This window comes from Stomoxys calcitrans, chromosome 2 (genome assembly GCF_963082655.1).
Source record: "Stomoxys calcitrans chromosome 2, idStoCalc2.1, whole genome shotgun sequence".
NCBI classification, from domain to species: Eukaryota; Metazoa; Arthropoda; class Insecta; order Diptera; family Muscidae; genus Stomoxys; species Stomoxys calcitrans.
This window is the reverse complement of record NC_081553.1, coordinates 121,797,138-121,814,712: the sequence shown is the minus strand read 5'-3', so window position 1 is coordinate 121,814,712 and position 17,575 is coordinate 121,797,138. Positions and strand designations below refer to the sequence as shown.

Sequence of the window (17,575 nt, the reverse complement as noted above, 5' to 3'; positions counted from 1 at the left end):
TATGGGGCTGATATAAAAAGTATTTAAGAGTATAGTACGAAGCTTATATTTACTTTAAGGCCTAGTGTCTGGGTGGTCACCTCACTCCCAAAATACAGCCCAAACCGGACGTATTTAACCACTACCATATAGGAGTCCAAAGAAAGGTATAAGGGAGTAGAGCAAAAATTTGCCCATGAACATTTCATTAAAGAACGGGGGCAAACATGTCAATGAATGCTGTCCGATTTAAATTTAATCTCAATGATAAAGGATCTCCCTTTTATAGCCGAGTCCCAACGGCTTCCCGCAGTGCGACACCTCTATGGAGAGAAGTTTTCACGTCGCCAACATTAGGAAGGGATAACCACTACTTAAAATGTGTCCAATGTTGTCGCCAGGATTTGAATTCACGCGCTTAGCATCATTGCTTACTCTGCGCTTCAATAACACGAATTCGATATCCACATTCGATTTTTTGAACCATTTTAAAATTCTACTAAAGGACTTATGTATCGACCATTACAATATAGGGCTCAAGTAAAAGGTGAGGATGAAAGAAAGGACTGCGGAGCGAACCCGATTCGGCTAGTGCATTATAAAAATACAATCTGTGCCTTCCACCACTACTCTGGCTGTGGTAAAATGTTTAGTTTGACTCAAAAATTTCTTTTGATTAGGCTGATCTATGTCCGTCTGTTAGCGTATCTTTTCTGTGCTGATAGTCCGTCTGTCGTTTTTGTGAAATTGAGGTAGAGATCACATTTGTTACCCAATCATCACGAAATTTGCACTTATCACTTTTTTTGTCCAAAGACAAACGGTAAAAATCAGTTCAGTTTTATAATAGCTGCTATATATAAAGATCGCCCAATTTACGCTTATAAGGGCGTAATTTCTACAATTTTCAATCGATTTGTACAAAATTTGATTTGGATTGTTTAAATGCCTACCTTAAAGCTGAACTTCATCAAAAACGGTTCAGATTTGGACTCAGAGATTTTAACTCATGATAACTTTGTTGATGATGAAATAACTCAATAAGAATTACTCGACGGTAATAAATTTCTCAATTAAATTCAACTATAAAAAAAAATTAAAGCCACATTTAAAAACATCTTTTAATACAAATGCACAATTTTTTTAGCCGAATTCTCTAAAATAAGTCAAAAGAATAATAAATGTTGTGACCGACCGGGGGATTTGAAGCTGGCTTTGCGAATCATGAATGGCGCGATGTTGAAACCCTACTCTACAAACCCACTTCAACAATTAATGCCTTATATTCAATGCTAAAATTCGTAGAGAATTAACTGTTTCACTTACAAAATTTGGTAGTTGGTCCTTTTTTTGTGTAACTCATAGAAATATTGATCTGAGATCCAACAAGTTGACATTCTAAGTCGATTTAGCCTTGCCCGTCCGCCATTCTGTTTATCAAAAGCACCCAAACTTTTAAAATAATAAAGTTAAGCGCTTGAAATATTGCACAAATTCTTCTTATTGGGATAGATCGAATGGACAATATCAATCCATGTTTTTATATAGTTGAAGGGCGCTACTTTTATCCAATTTGACTGAAACAGAAAAACTGCATGTGTTAATTGGTGTCATAGACTTTAGAAGGAGCGCAGAAGATCGAGGCGATTGGAGCGCTATTCACCGTTCGGCTAATGGGACAAATGTTCCGTCCTAGCCAATTTAAGTATGTTAGTAAGTTCCTATTCTCGCGAGCTTGTCTCCTATATAATTCCCTGGTATATCTCTGTGGCCCGGCACCCAGAATAGGTGCATTTTAAACTGTTCAGCCTTTTCCTTGATAGATCTCCGACAGTTTCTGAATTCAGAAATACATTCCCTAGAGATTCAATGACTGTCTGAGAAGATATTTATGTCAATCGACGGTATGATATTATATTTTAGCCCACATGGTTGTCTAGTTTGGAAGCCTACGTACATTTAATTGCCATGACTGTTATAGTTCCAATCAGTTGCAATAGGAATATTGGGAAATATGAAGACGGCACACTGCATGGAACATCGGGCATTGTTTCAAATCAGTGCATCAGATGGTGTCGTCTTTAGTTCAGCTGTGATGCACAAACAGGTCATCTTTTGAATCCGGCTGAGTATTGAACAGTAGTTGGACTTTTGAAGCGCCGTCCACCAGACCACGACACCATATAGCATTATATGTCTGACCGCGGTTTAAACTTCCAATTTTTTCAAATGAATTTATTAACATAAAAAATGTTATTAAAATTTGCCAATTATCTTTTATCATTCTAGGTCGCTAACTCTGGAAAACAAATATGATGAAAAATTCAGAAACGCCAATCTGTGACTTGGGATTTGGTGTTAAGGTAACTATTAGATGTACACTAAAATATCGAGAGGAAATTAAGGGTAAACCAAATCTTATTAAACTTCTTGACTTGGCGGTAAGAAATTCGTCTCATGCCCTTCAATATGTTACTGGGCAATTTCGTGGCCATTTGTTTGATGCTGAAATTGTATGAATTAATATGACTCAATATTGTTCACATACCAGGGTTGAAGTTAATATTTTGGGTCCCGACCTCATTTTAAATTTTTAATTTTCAAACTGTATAGCTTTTAACTGAGTAATCGGATGTGCACATTTTTTTGTGGCAAAGTCGTTGTAAATTTTTTCACTAATCCAAATCATGCATCAACATGAAAATCAAACTACAAATGCCTTCGTAAATTGCAAAATATGAAACTTAACTCAAAGTTAAAAGTACAATATTCCCGAAACCGGTAGATGTATTGTAGACCTCAAATGGACTTTTTCCGGCTCGGTCTTCATACACATATAGGCCCCTTAAATATTGCTTAACCGATACGACTTTTTGAGACCTCAAAAACCGCAATCAACTGATTGAATCGGACCACAAATGAAGGCATTCTGCCAAGGGGCACCAGGCCCATTTGCATATGACCTCGTTTACACCTTTTAAACATTCAACAGTTCAACGAGTTATCACAAACAGCGAATTTTTTTCGAGTTAGTTTTTCCAATTCTATCTCACCGAGCTAAGCATTTCTTCGAAGATTGAAAACTAAGTTTGGGCATGTGAAAATATATTTTGATTTTCAGGGTGAATTTTATTGTTGGACTCCAGCAACCCTCGTTCTAGTTAAAACTCCAGTAAACTATAGGAAATGAATTTAAGTCGCGGTTATAAACCATATATCTGTAGTTGATTGCATTATGGTTGTGTGGGAGCCTTGGCTTTTCTCAAAATCTATTTCCAAGGGCCGAATTACCGCATATGAGATCGAGTACGCTTTCGTTTCGAATGAAATTTCATCTTGTTTTTAATGGATGTTATACCATTTTATACATCTTGAATAGTAATTTTTTTACAGTCCAATTTTGGCATAAAAATAAATAAATGCTTCAATGTTGACTTCTAATGCGTACATTAAGGCGGGATTGTCTGCATAGACATAAGCTTTAACGTAGTCCCACAAAAAATAGTCTAAAGACGTTAAATCGCACGATCTAGGAGGTCAATTGACCGGTCCCGAACGTGAAATAAAATGTTCACCGAACTCGCCTCTCTATAAGTCCATTGTTACGCGTGCTATGTGACATGTTGCACCGTCTTGTTGAAACCATATGACATGCATATTGGGCAAAAAAAGTTGGATATCACCTCACGGTAGCGCTCATCATTCATAGTTACCTTTCGATTCGCATCATCTTTGAAGAAGAACGGTCCAACGATATCACCAGCCCATAAACAGCACCAAACTGTGATTTTTTCTGGATGCATTGGTAGCTCTTGCAATGCTTCTGGCTGATCTTCACTCCAAAATCGATTATTCTGCTCATTCAAGTACCCATTAAGCCAACAATGAGCTTCGTCCAAAAAATGAATGAAGCGCCTGATGAACATTCTTAGCAGAGCACGCATTTTGATAATAAAATTCAAATCTGCAAGCGTTTTTCGTTTGTAAGACGATTCATAGTTAAATTATAGACCAAACTTAAGTTGTTTGACATTGAAACAAAACACGAAACATGCGCGAGTTGTTTAAACCAGTCTTGCCAAAAAATAATAGTTAAAAAATCACCCTTTACTTTAAAATTGCTGCAGAACATCGACGAAATGTTAGTTAACAAAATGCAAAATGAATTGTGGTTAGGCAATACTGCACAAAAGGGAATCACTTGGCAGAGTACAATTGTAATACAACTATCACGTGAGAATTATTAATAATACTCGTACACCTTGTATCTTACTATAAGTATGTCTAAGTATGTTCATTTGAGCATTTCCTGGAATCAAGTTATCACTTTACATGCTCCTAAATTTATAGATTTGAAGTACAATGTAGAACCTCAGCGTAGCACAAATGTGTCACTGTAAATTGAAGCTCTTTCGCTCAAAAAAAAAACAAAATTTCAAATCTAGACATACAAATCTAAAAAGTACTTGGAATTATACATAGTAATAACAAAACCAAAGTAATGACGACAATATTTTTTACCACCTAAAATATTGTTTTCAGTTTTTTTTTTTACTTCTTCTAACATGTAGAGATAACAACTTAAGTGTGTATGACAGTGTCAGTTAAAGATACAGGCACGTGATTAATCCTCAATGCAAATCGGAAATTTTCTGTGTTAAGAATCAATGCTAAAGTATTTATTAATCAGATATTGAACAATGGTGATTCAATTCATGTACGAACAAAATACTGCCACATTGTTCGAATTGGTTTTTGTTTGTCATCAAATACGACCATTAGCAGATCAATGTTAATTAATTTATAGCACATCGGCTAATTGCAAAATGTTAGATATGTACAATTTGTGAAAACTAGATTTAAACTAGATTTTTTATTGTCATGCTTTATGTAAATTTGTTTTGCTATTTATCCATAAATACCCAGCGAAATTTTCCTAAATGCGGCATGGTGGAAATAACACAAGGGTGTGAATATCACAATAATGGATATCCTTCTCTGATGAGAATGTAGAGTGGAGACAAAATTGTTAAATCAAAAATAAATTGTTTTGTTATGATTGAACAATGTGTTGTTGAAGAATGAAGTAATTGAAGCGTGCACTGACAAAAATATTTGGCTTAATTCTAAAGTTCTGAGTCAAAGATCAAGAACTTAATTTGAACACCAATTTTCCAGTTTTTTAAGGAAACATAAGGCGACGTGGTACCTTAGTTAAAAACATAGAATTGCTTTACAAATAGGAGCATCCTTAAATGTTGTGTTTTTTTAGTAAATATAGTAAGTTTAAAACATGTATTTTTTTAATTAATAATTGGAAGTCATCTGTGAAGTAAAATGATAATCAATGAGCTATCGAAATACTAAATGGATGATTGTGTCCGTATGTATATGCCAACTAGTAATTATTGCAAAAATCTTTCGAGTAAGGAAAAATCTTATATTTCGAGCCAACTTCAAAATCGGCTAAGTTTTCCATGAAAGATACTCCTTTTTCCCTAACCTTTGGCTATCAAAGCGTAATCATTAAAGGTGCCCACGTGAGTCATGAGTAGACGTGTGATTCACGCGTGAATCACATGATTCGTGAGTGAGATCCAAATCTAAACACGTGATCCATAAATAAATAAAAATAAATAAATTTGAGCCAAAGTTTAAGAACTATATTTGAATACCAATTTTCCAATTTTTAAGGATATTAATTGATATTGATATTAAGAATTTTTTATTTCAAATTTTAGATTAATAGATCTTAACCTTTTCGCCTTGTTATTAAAGACACAAATCCTTCTATGAAGATAAGAATGCGTTGAAGGTTTGGAAATGAACTTTGGGAAAAGCGACGAGGTACCTTAGTTAAAAACGGGGAATTGCTTTACAAACAAGAACGTCCTTAAATGTTGTTTTTCAATAAATATAAAACATGTTTTTTTTAAATTAATAATTGGAAGTCATCTGTGAAGTAAAATGATAATCAATGAGCTATCGAAATTCGAAGTGTACAATTGTGTCCGTAAGTACATGGCAACTGAAATTTTAAGATAGCATTTTTATTTTAAAGTTTTGGTTCTTTGGCTAGTAATTATTGCAAAACTCCAGGAAAAATCTTAAATTTCGAGCCAACTTCAAAATTGGCAAAGTTTTCCATTAAATATACTCCTTTTTCCCTGAAGGGTTTCTAATCTTTGGATATAATAGCGGTAACATTAGAGGTGCGCACGTGAGTAGCCGTGGGATTCACGCGTGAGTCACGTGATTCGTGAGTGAAATTCAGATCTAATCACGTGATCGTGCGTGAGCGTGATTAAATTAAAATTTTTCCTGTGTGAATGACGACTCACAACGCTAATCGCGACTCTCTAGAAAATCACGAACCACGAGATTTCACGACTCACAAAAAAATTCTATTCTGTTTCGGAAACCAATAAAATAAAAAAATTATGCCGGCAATGGTAGCCATAATGATTTTAAGGGTTGCTAATATAATTTTTTTTTATGCCACTTTCCTAACTATGAGTGAGTACAACTTTTTCGCTTATTTTTCTCCTACTTTTCGCCGACGTTTGCACAAAAAATTATTATTCTCCTCATGGAAAAATATTTTTTCAACTGTGATCCTCAAGTTTTTCGTTAATCGTGATTTTTCTCGTGGGTCGTGATTTTTTTCGTGAGTTGTGATTTTTCGCTTTCATTTTCATAAAGCGGAGGTATTAAGCAAAGTTTTCAATGCGAAATTGACTCATTTCGATATCAACGATATCAAAACACCCCATTATCTTAAGACCAATATAGTGATTATTTTTATTAAGTTTCACACTAACAAAAAAGTTCTACGTCGATTTTACTTAAAATAAAAGTTTGAAATGATCCCAACAGTCTAAAGTATATCTCGTCACATAGTCAATTATCATCCCAGCAAACTAAATAGGAATTCTAAAAGAACAGAATTTTCTGTACAAAGCGACAAAGTTTGTTCTTTTCCTACATCTTGAGAAGTAATGCAGAATAGCATAGAATAAACAACTATGACTGCTGTTTCAGTAAATATAGGGCTACTCCTTTAGTATACGTTTTTGTGTGCAATTTCAACTAACAAAATGTTTTAAATTAAAAAATCTGAAGACGTATTACAGCTAAACTGACAATTCTTTTTTATACTCTCCACCATAAGATGGGGGTATACTATTTTCGTCATTCTGTTTGTAACTCCTCGAAATATATGTCTAAGATCCCATAAAGTATATATATTCTTGATCATCATTTTAAGTCGATCTAGCCATGCCCGTCCGTCTGTCTGTCGAAAGCACGCTAACTTTCGAAGGAGTAAAATTAGCCTCTCGAAATTTTCCACAAATACTTCTTATCAGTGTAGGTCCGTTGGAATTGTAAATGGACCATATCGGTTTATGTTTGGATATAGCTGCCATAAAAACCGATCATGGATTTTGACTTCTTGAGCCACCAGAGGGGGCCATTCTTATCCGATTTGGGGGCAATTTTTATCCGAATCGGACCATAATTCAAAAGATTTGAATTTGGAAACTGGAAAAGATTGAATGCAAAGGTCTTAAATAATGGCAACATTTGGAAGGCCGTTTACAGTTTGTTTCTCTTTGTTTGAAGTTGAATTATAGGTCTTATGGAAGGATTCCAAATGTGAGTCCCCCTCGAGTTTTACGCTGGGTTGGTATACATTTCGAAAGGTGGCTTAACTCTCTCGTCAGTTTTATTGCTCTGCTAATATCCTAATTACTGTCATGACTATCACTTTTGGGGCTCATTTTTATTGTAATTTTTTTTGAAGGGTGATTTTTAAAGAGTTATAGGAAAGTTTTTCAATAGAAAAAAAAGGCATAGAATTCAGAAAAATGCATGAAATCTTTATTTAAATCGATAGTATTGTCCATATAATTTAATGTTTGATGACTATTTCGTGAAAATGTTGACCGTGACTGCGCGTCAAATGATCTATCCGCTTAGTCCAATTTGGGCATACTCTTTCCAACATTTCGGTTGAGATCTCACGAATAAATGCATCATTGTTGTCTTCCAATGCGTTAATTGAAGCTAGCTTATCTGTATAGACATGGATTTAACATAGCCCCACCGAAAATAGTCTAAAGGTGTTAAATCGCACAATCTAGGCGGCCCCGAACGTGAAATAAAATGTTCACCGAACTCGCCTCTCAATAAGTCCATTGTTACTCGAGCTATGAGGCATGTGGCACCCTCTTGTTGAAACCACATGTAATGCAAGCTCTTGCATTTTGGAAATGAAGTTGGATATCATCTCACTGTTGCGCTCACCATTCACAGTTATGTTACGATTCGGACAAACTTTGAAGAAGTACGGTCCAAAGATGCCTCCAGCCCATAAACTATGACTTTTTCTGGATGCATTGATTGCTCTTGCAATGCTTCTGGCTGACCTTCACTCCAAAATCGACAATTGTGCTTATTTACTTACCTATTGAGTCAAATATGAGCTTCGTTGCTCAATGGAAGAAGCGCCCGATGAACTTTCTTAACAGATCGCGCAATTTGATGATAAAATTCATTAATTTGCAAGCGTTGTACGATTGTAAGATGATTCATGGTTAAATTGTAGACCAAACAGAAGATGTTTGATAGTGAAACAAAACACGAAACGTGCGTGAGATGTTTAAACCAGTGTTGCCAAAAAGATAATAGCTAAAAAGTCACGCTTTATGTTATAAGAAAATAAGTAAAAAGGCATTTAGATCGGCAGGGCCGAACTTGGAATACCCACCACCTCGGATAAATAAATATTAACCACCTTTCGTCATAATCCGGTAAAAAATGCATTATTTATGAACCCATAACATTTATCAAAATTTGATCACATTTGGAAAAAACTCGGCACGGATGTCGAGGGTAGAATACGGCAAAACAGAATATTTGTCTATAATGCAACTTTATCTAAATATAGTCCGATCTCCTCCGTATTCGGGAAGGTTATGCAAGGGTCCTATACATTTCATAGTTTCTAATTACAGCAAAATTAGTTAATAAATGCGCCTTTTGTGGGCCCAACTCGTCTATATGGGAGCTAGATCCAAATATAGACCAATCTAGACCAGTGATGTCGAAGAGGCTAGTAGAGCACACTTTCAACGAAATAATAAACCCTACTTTAATGGGCTCAAGTAATTAGATAAGGAGATCGGTATTTATGGCAGATATATCAAAATATAACCCGACCGAGACCATACTCGGTACGAATGTCGAGGCGCCAAACACAACTCATAATGCTAAATTTCAGCGAAATCAGATAATAAATGCATTTTTTATGCGCCTAAGACCTTAAATGGGAAGACCGGTATATATAACATCTTTACTATACTCGGTGCGAAAATTGAGAGGCCTGACGCAACTCATCGTGCCATATTTTAGCGAAGTCGCATAATTAATGCCTTTTTTGGCCTTAATGCCATAAATCGGGAGATCGGTCTATGTGGCAGCTATATCCAAATACAGACCGTAATGAACAGGGATGTCGAGGGGCCCAACACAACTCACTATTCAAAATTTCAACGAAATCGAGTAACAAATGTACCTTCTATTTGCCTAAGACCTAAGATCGGTAAATATGGGTGCCATATCGAAATATAGTCCATCTTCGAATCTAATGTGCCTATGAAAAAAAGGATCTGTACAAAGTTTCAGCTCCATATCTTAGTTTTTTTTAAGACTATAGCGTGATTTCAGCGGACGGAAGGGCATCTTAGATTTTTAAGACGATCAAGAATATATATTTTTTATATGGTGGGGAATGGATATTTCGATGTGTGGCAAACGGAATAGCAAAATGAATATTCAACAATTCTTCGGTGGTGGATATAAAAACAATTGGAGTGTAAACATCCATTGGGACCCATGTCTTCATTTGCCTACTGGTCAATATCTCAGTCATGAAACTCCATATAATTTACCTTTGCCAAAATTTATTCTTTTTCGGACTATATGAGCATTGCATTGACTGCAATATTCACTGGAATATATATCTTCGTTTGACTTCTGATCAATGTTTTATTCATAAAATTTCCTTAAATCTGCTTATGCCATCATTTTTTCCTTTTTATAGGCTACATATATATGTATGTGTACAACGCACTGACTGCAACAACATTATTTTGCTTACTATCCACTGCTGATAGTAAGGACAACAACAACATTAAATCATTTGTGATCAATGCATTTGCATCTGGTGGATGTATATTTATAAATTGAAATCCGGTTTTATGCCCACTGCCATAGGACGATATACTAATAAAGTCATTCCGTTTGTAACACCTCGAAATATTGATCTGCGACCCCATAAAGTCTCCATATTCTTGATCGCCTTGCCATTCTTAGTCGGTCTAGCCATTCAGTCAGTCTCTCCGTCTGTAGAAATTATGATAGCGTTAGGACGAATAAAGATACCAATTGAAATTTGCACAAATACTTCTTAATGATGAATGCCGTTGGGGACTGAATATGGGCCATATAGGTTCATTTAGCTTCCATATAAAGCGGTACTTCGATTTGATATCATAAACGCAATATCCGCATATGTGAGCCATATCTAATTATCAACCGACTTTGCCCATTAACAATCCCCAACGATAAAGTGAGTTGGTTTTGTTCACTTATATGCTATCTTGATTTCCCCAGAAGGACGGATCAACTACCATTGAATCCCGTCATTCAGTTTGTAACACAACGAAATATTGATCTGCGACCTCATAAAGTAAATATATATTCTTGATCGTCTTGACAATCTAAGTTGATCTAGCCTTGTCCGCCCGTCTGTTCAATTTACAAAAAAGCTAGGTGATGGAAATTTTGCACTGATACTTCTTATAGATGTAGGTGGTTGGGTGGTTGCTCTGATAGAAACCGTTCCCAAGATTCTGCCTGACCGAACTTTTACTTGTTTAAACAAAAATTGCTAATTTTGCCCATACACATTTCACTAAGGAACAAGGGCAAACTTCTCACATATCAATGATTGCAGTCCGATTCAAGTTAAAGCTTTTATAGCCGAGTCCGAACGGCGTGCCGCAGTGAGAGAAGTTTTACATGTCATAGTACCTCACAAATGTAGCCAGCATTAGGAGGGGAAACCACCGCTGAAAATTTTTTCTGATGGTCTCGCCAGGATTCGAACCCTGGCGCTAAGTGTCATAGGCGGACATGCTAACCGCTGCGCTACGGTGGCCTCCATCGTATTTTAATTATTTTTTTAATATCTGCGCTTAATGAAAATAGATTGAAAATATTATGCTTTGACCGTTTTACAAAACTTGAGTTAGGAAAAGTCACACTATGTACCATTTAAGTCAATAAATGAATAAAAGTTTGTAAAAAAATTTGCATATACATATTTACGTATTTTGTTTATACATCATTGCAGCAAGAATCAGCCCAGCCGGAGGCTCTGAAGAAAGCTGTACATACCCGAAGACGTTCCTCAGCAGCATCAACATGCTCATTTAGTTCAGGTAACAATAAAAATAAAGTGACTTATAAAAAAAAAAACATTTTAATATCCTCTTCTGTGTACCCTTTAGCTTGTTTCACTGGAAGTTCTGATGAGGAGGAAATTTCGCCGCGTGACAAGACACAGCGTAGCACTACGGGTTTCACCGATTTCTGCGTTAAAAATATTAACGCTCAATATGCATTTGGCCGTAGGGAAATCGATATAGCCGAACAGGAAATGCCAGGAATTATGACTTTGAGAAAGAGGGCACGCGAGGATAAACCTTTGAGGAATGCGAAAATTGTTGGTTGCACCCATATCAATGCCCAGACTGCGGTACTCATTGAAACGCTTGTAGAATTGGGAGCATCAGTGCGCTGGGCAGCTTGCAATATTTACTCGACACAGGTAATAAAACAATCCTATATTTCGATAGGTAAAATGTCATATGCAGTCTTAAATTTTTCAGAATGCTGTGGCTGCTGCCTTGGCCGAAGCTGGCATACCCATTTATGCTTGGCGCGGTGAAACCGAAGAAGATTTCTGGTGGTGTTTGGATAAGTGTATCAGTGCCAATAATTGGCAACCCAATTTGATACTCGATGATGGAGGTGATGCCACTCACTTGATGTGGAAAAAATATCCTGAACTATTTAAGGAAATCAAAGGCATTGTGGAAGAAAGTCTGACTGGAGTTCATCGCCTTTACCATATGTCAAAAAATGGCAAATTGACTGTGCCAGCCATAAACGTAAATGACTCGGTGACAAAAATGAAATTCGATAACTTTTACAGTATGCAGGATGCTATATTAGATAGGTAAGAGTTAATTTTCTTTTGATTTTTTTTTTATTTTGGGCTTATATTGGTTTTTATTTGTTGCAGCCTTAAACGTACTACGGACATTATGTTTGGAGGCAAACAAGTAGTTGTTTGTGGCTATGGTGATGTGGGAAAGGGTTGCGCCAAAAGTCTTAAGGCCCAAGGATGCATTGTATATGTTACAGAGATTGATCCAATTTGCGCACTGCAAGCAAGGTAAGAAACTAATATATTGGATTGCGATTTACACTTTTATGGCCTTATTCAGAAAACTTAATGTAGATTTGAAATAGGTTTATTTGACATATTTCCTTTATAGAACTGACAAATAAACTTATTTTAAGGCTACATAAAGTTTTGTGAATAAGGCCTTTAAAATATATGGTATGAGGATTTTTTTATAAAAGGTGGGCATTTTTTTGCATCTTTGCTTTGCAAAATACCCAAAAACATGAGACAAAAGTCTGAGAAAAAACTGCAAGTTAAAATCTGGAGACTCGATTTTCACCGTAAACGTCTGGTGTAGGGGACTTTTTTGCTCAGTACAATCCCAAGAACAGAAACGCGAAGGGCGCCTTATGATATTCAAATCGCACCACGTACTTATTGCTTTGTAGTTCATATATGGGCCTCCAAAATAAAATCCTGGCTACGTTCCTGCTACACACGCTTTCACTATTCGCTCCTATTTTGTATAAGTGCACCCCTTGTCCTATATGTACCGTAATTATATCGAAAGTTATAGTGATCTCATTTTTACTTTCTTTTAGAATTAGCTTTGTCTTTACCGACCGTTTCATTCTTCCACAGTGCGCATGTAGCGTTCGTTTCCCACGGCCTTAACTCGGACTTCGTCGCTACGAAAGGCTACGTATTCCCCAAGTTTGCTGTTGGCAGTCCCCTAGACTCATAACTAAATGGTCCATTTATTCCCCTTAACACCGCTATATCCCGGCAATCCATGCAGATTGTGCCATCCTTAGAGAAGGCGTTAATCTCCTTCTAACATCCAAGTCCGTCCGTGACCTCACCGTCCTGGTTCTTATAGCCCTGATAGCCTAACTCTCCGAAATGATGTTCACACTCGACATGCTCGCTTAAATGCCAGTGCCGTGTTATGGTCAGGCAGGCGAATACAGATCTCAGTTCCTGGGTTCCCCTGAGCCCCAGACCCATTCTGCTACCTAGCTTTGATTTACCAAATGACAACACTGGAATTCTGTCAATCCAAGACCGAGACGCTGGTAGCAGTGTTTCGCATTCGGTCTCAAGTGTCGTCATAGGTGTCCGATCTGAAACCTCTTCCAATCCATCCAGATTTCCTATCGTGGGCTCGATTATACCGTGATGGTATGAATTGCTCCATTCTTCTGTCCATTTTCCCACCACCTTGAGTCTCATACCGCAGTGGGTGCCTCATACTAAAGGTTGGATGTCTAGAATAGTCTTCAGTTAGAAGACTTTTCAACCATATTAGGTGTGAAGGTTTTAAGGGCCGTGCGTGGGTATGTTGGATTTGAATCGTATTAATAACAAAAACGCAACTATGATACAATTACCACATTAACCACGCTCGACAACGCTGTCTATTAGCTGTACTTTTTCCCAATGCATGTATTTTTGTGTAATGACAGACATTCTGTCTGTGGCAAATTACACTTCTTCCGTACTACACATGATTTTGTGCATCTGTTTGAAGTTGGGAAAAAGTACAGCTAATATACAGGGTTATCGAACGTGGTTAATGTGATAATTGTATCATAAATGCGTTTTCGCTATTAATACGATTCAAATACAACATACCAATGCACGGCCCTTGAAGCCATTACACCTAATATGGTTGAAAAGTCTTCTAGTCAAAGACGAAGCGCGTCCCATAGTGGTTGGTGTGTGTTGCTATCTTGAAAATGAAAATAAATTTAGTTGAAGGGCATAATTTAATTCTCATACCAAACTTCTGTCAAACCAGAAAAACATAAAGCTTCTAGGAACCGAACAAGGATGATCGAGAAAGAGAGGTTTATATGGGAGCTATATCAGGTTGTAAACTGATTTGGACCGTACTTGGCACAGATGTTGGAGGTCATAACAGAACACTAAATGCTAAATTTCAGTCAAATTGGATAAAAATTGCTGCTTGTGAGGACTCATGAAGTCAAATTGAGAACTCAGTTTATATGGGAGCTACATCAGGTTATAAACCGATTTGGACTGTACTTAGCGCAGTTGTTGGAAGTCATAATAGAACCCTACATGCTAAATTTCAGCCAAATTGGACAAAAATTGCGGCCTGTAAGGACTCATGAAGTCAAATCGGGAACTCTGTTTATATGAGACCTACATCAGGTTATGAACCGATTTAAACTTTACTTGACACAGTTGTTGGAAGTGTTAACAGAAAATCACATGCAAAAGTTCAGCCAAATCGAACAAAACTTGCGGCTTGTAAAGGCTCAAGGTGTCAAATCGGGCAATGGGTTATAGACCGATTAAGACCGTACTTGGCAGAGTTATTGGAAGTCATAACAGAACGCTATATGCAAAATTTTAACGAAATCGGACAAAAATTGCGGCTTGGAAGGACTCATGAAGTCAAATCGGTAATTCGATTTAAATGGAGGCTATATTAGGTTATAGACCGATTTTGACCATACTTAGCACAGTTATTGGAAGTCATAACGGAACATTACATGCTGAATTTCAGCCAAATTGGACAAAAATTGCGGTTTGTAAGGACTTAAGAAGTCAAATCGGGAGATCGGTTTATATGGGAGCTATATATATATCTGAACCGATATGGCCCATTTGCAATCCCCAACGACCTATATTAATATTAAGTATCTGTGCAAAATTTCAAGCGGCTTGCTTTACGCGTTCGACCACTATCGTGATTTGGACAGACGGACGAACGGACATGGCTAGAGTCAGAACGTCGAGACGATCAAGAATTTATATACTTTATGGGGTCTAAGAGGAATATTTCGAGGATAAACCAATCAAACGAATCATTATTTCGTGTAACATAGCATCTTTTGCTGTAAATGAATCATATTTGGTTTAGAAGAAGTTTTGAATTTTCACTTGAAAGACGCTCTCTCACCCTTTATCGCAGACGAAGTTCTTAAAGGGTTTATCATAAACAAAGTGAAGTTACACATTTGAACTTATGTATGTTTGGGCATCAAATGCTGTGGTGGTCACCTGCTTCAGTTTTGTACTTACAATGAATTGTATTTTGTAATGAAACATCAATTTAGATGCATTTGTTAAGCTACAATTCAATTAAATTTTCAATTGTTGCCTTTGTACTGTATATAAACATTTTATATTTTTACAGCATGGATGGTCATCGCGTTGTAACATTAAATGAAGTGATTCGTAGTGTTGATGTTGTTGTTACAGCAACTGGAAATAAAAATGTTGTCACTCGAGAGCATATGGATCGCATGAAAAATGGATGTATTGTCTGCAATATGGGACATTCCAATTCAGAAATCGATGTGGTAAGTTATTTAGCAATTATGTCAAACACCAAATATAGTTCTATAGTTCGAGTATCTAAGCTCTAAAATGATAAGATTGGTTTAGTTGTGATATTCTATTGGCAAAAGTGAGTCCTAGGATCAATTGTCCTTTTGACACTTTAGTAAATTTAAAAGTGATCATATATTGAGCAAACTGATGAATTTCGAACTGTTTGCTTATTTCCCTAACATTTTAAGATTTATTTAATAATAACACATAAATAAAAAAATTAATTGGCTGTAGTTTAATTTTAATCCTTTAATTATTTTTTTATTAATAATATTTTATATATATTTTCTGGCAAATATTTTTTTGTTTTGCAAATATTTTAACCAATGTGATTCTTTTATTTTTTAGAATAGCATACATACCCCTGAATTGAGGTGGGAAACTGTTAGGTCGCAGGTCGATCACATTATCTGGCCAGATGGCCGCATGATTATCCTCCTGGCCGAGGGAAGGTTGGTCAATATGTCTTGCTCAACAGTTCCATCGTTTGTGGTATCTGTGGCTGCTGCCACACAAGCCCTTGCTCTAATTGAGCTCTATAATGCCGTCCAGGGACGTTATAAATCTGATGTTTATCTGCTACCAAAGAAAATGGGTAGGTCATAATCAAAAATATACATATGTACATATATGAATGCTAACCATTGTTGTCTTTCTCTAATAGACGAATATGTGGCCAGTTTACATTTGCCCACCTTTGATGCCCATCTAACGGAGCTGTCCGATGAACAAGCCAAATATTTGGGTCTTAACAGATCTGGTCCATTCAAGCCAAATTACTATAGATATTAGTATATGTATGCAATTAATTTCCTTAAACGTATTATTGTTATGCTTATTACATTCACAAATTATTTTAATCAGTATTCTTATGATTTAAATTTGAATAATTACCTTATTTGTATTTTACTTTGAGAAAAAGTTGTAGACAACAATTCCCAGGTGGATACTAGAAAAACAAAATAAAAATTTCCCTAAATTGTCATCAAAAGTTTAAATAACCCAGTATTTATATGATTTCGACTGGTCCGAAATTTGGATGCCAACAATCGTGGTCGAATGAACGGACTTTGTTGATAAATGGTATTAGATTTTTTCGACCATCAGTAATATATACACTTTATAGGACCGGAGATGTATATTTAGATGTGTTGCACAAGGAATGAACTATGGTGGAGCGAATAATGGGGCGAATAATATTTTTCTTGCAATGTTTAACATTGGTCGTAAATTTCTACTTTTTGATGTTAGTGTCACCTTGTTTATGGTAAAACTTTTGAGAAACTTCGTCTGTGGTAAAGGGTGGCTCTAGTTGGCTTCAGTTATATCTTACACCGCTACTGTAGCCCAGACCTTTGAGCTTAGTGCATTGGTTTGCCTTGCAAATTTCCTGCGTGGAATCGTAAGAAGATTTTGAAGACCAAAACAGAATGCGCTAACAGACCAACCAAACAAATGGTCACACAGTGGGAAAGAATCGAAAATATTAGTAAAATTATGTAATTTGAGAACGGATAGAGACAACTATTTGAAATTTGCAATCCAGCAAAAAAATGTTGAAAATTTGACAGCAAATGAAAATGTGGCAGTCCGAACAATTTTTCGAAATGCCGAGGTGACCAACTTTAGGGCTCTGCCAAGAGTTGACCGAATCACCTAGGGCCTTGAAATCTCGATAACACCTTAGCTCTAACCATTTCAAACTTCAATTAGCTCTATCTGTTCTCATTAGCATATTTTTTACTAGTTTTT

At 36.3% G+C, this 17,575-nt stretch overlaps 1 protein-coding gene across 2 annotated transcripts in view; it reads left to right on the top strand.

Annotated features, from left to right (window-relative positions):
• The window catches only part of LOC106082210 (adenosylhomocysteinase-like 2), a 135,908-nt gene extending 119,094 nt beyond the window's left edge, over positions 1 to 16,814 (top strand). For both annotated transcript variants that reach the window (XM_059362237.1, XM_059362236.1), the window contains exons 2-9: positions 2,269 to 2,342; positions 11,399 to 11,486; positions 11,556 to 11,875; positions 11,937 to 12,286; positions 12,353 to 12,505; positions 15,627 to 15,792; positions 16,172 to 16,418; positions 16,488 to 16,814. In XM_059362237.1, the coding sequence (XP_059218220.1) occupies positions 2,292 to 2,342; positions 11,399 to 11,486; positions 11,556 to 11,875; positions 11,937 to 12,286; positions 12,353 to 12,505; positions 15,627 to 15,792; positions 16,172 to 16,418; positions 16,488 to 16,615 (1,503 nt within the window). In that variant the 5' untranslated portion in view covers positions 2,269 to 2,291 and the 3' untranslated portion in view covers positions 16,616 to 16,814. The remainder of the gene's footprint in view (positions 1 to 2,268; positions 2,343 to 11,398; positions 11,487 to 11,555; positions 11,876 to 11,936; positions 12,287 to 12,352; positions 12,506 to 15,626; positions 15,793 to 16,171; positions 16,419 to 16,487) is intronic.
• Positions 16,815 to 17,575: the final 761 nt, after the last annotated feature.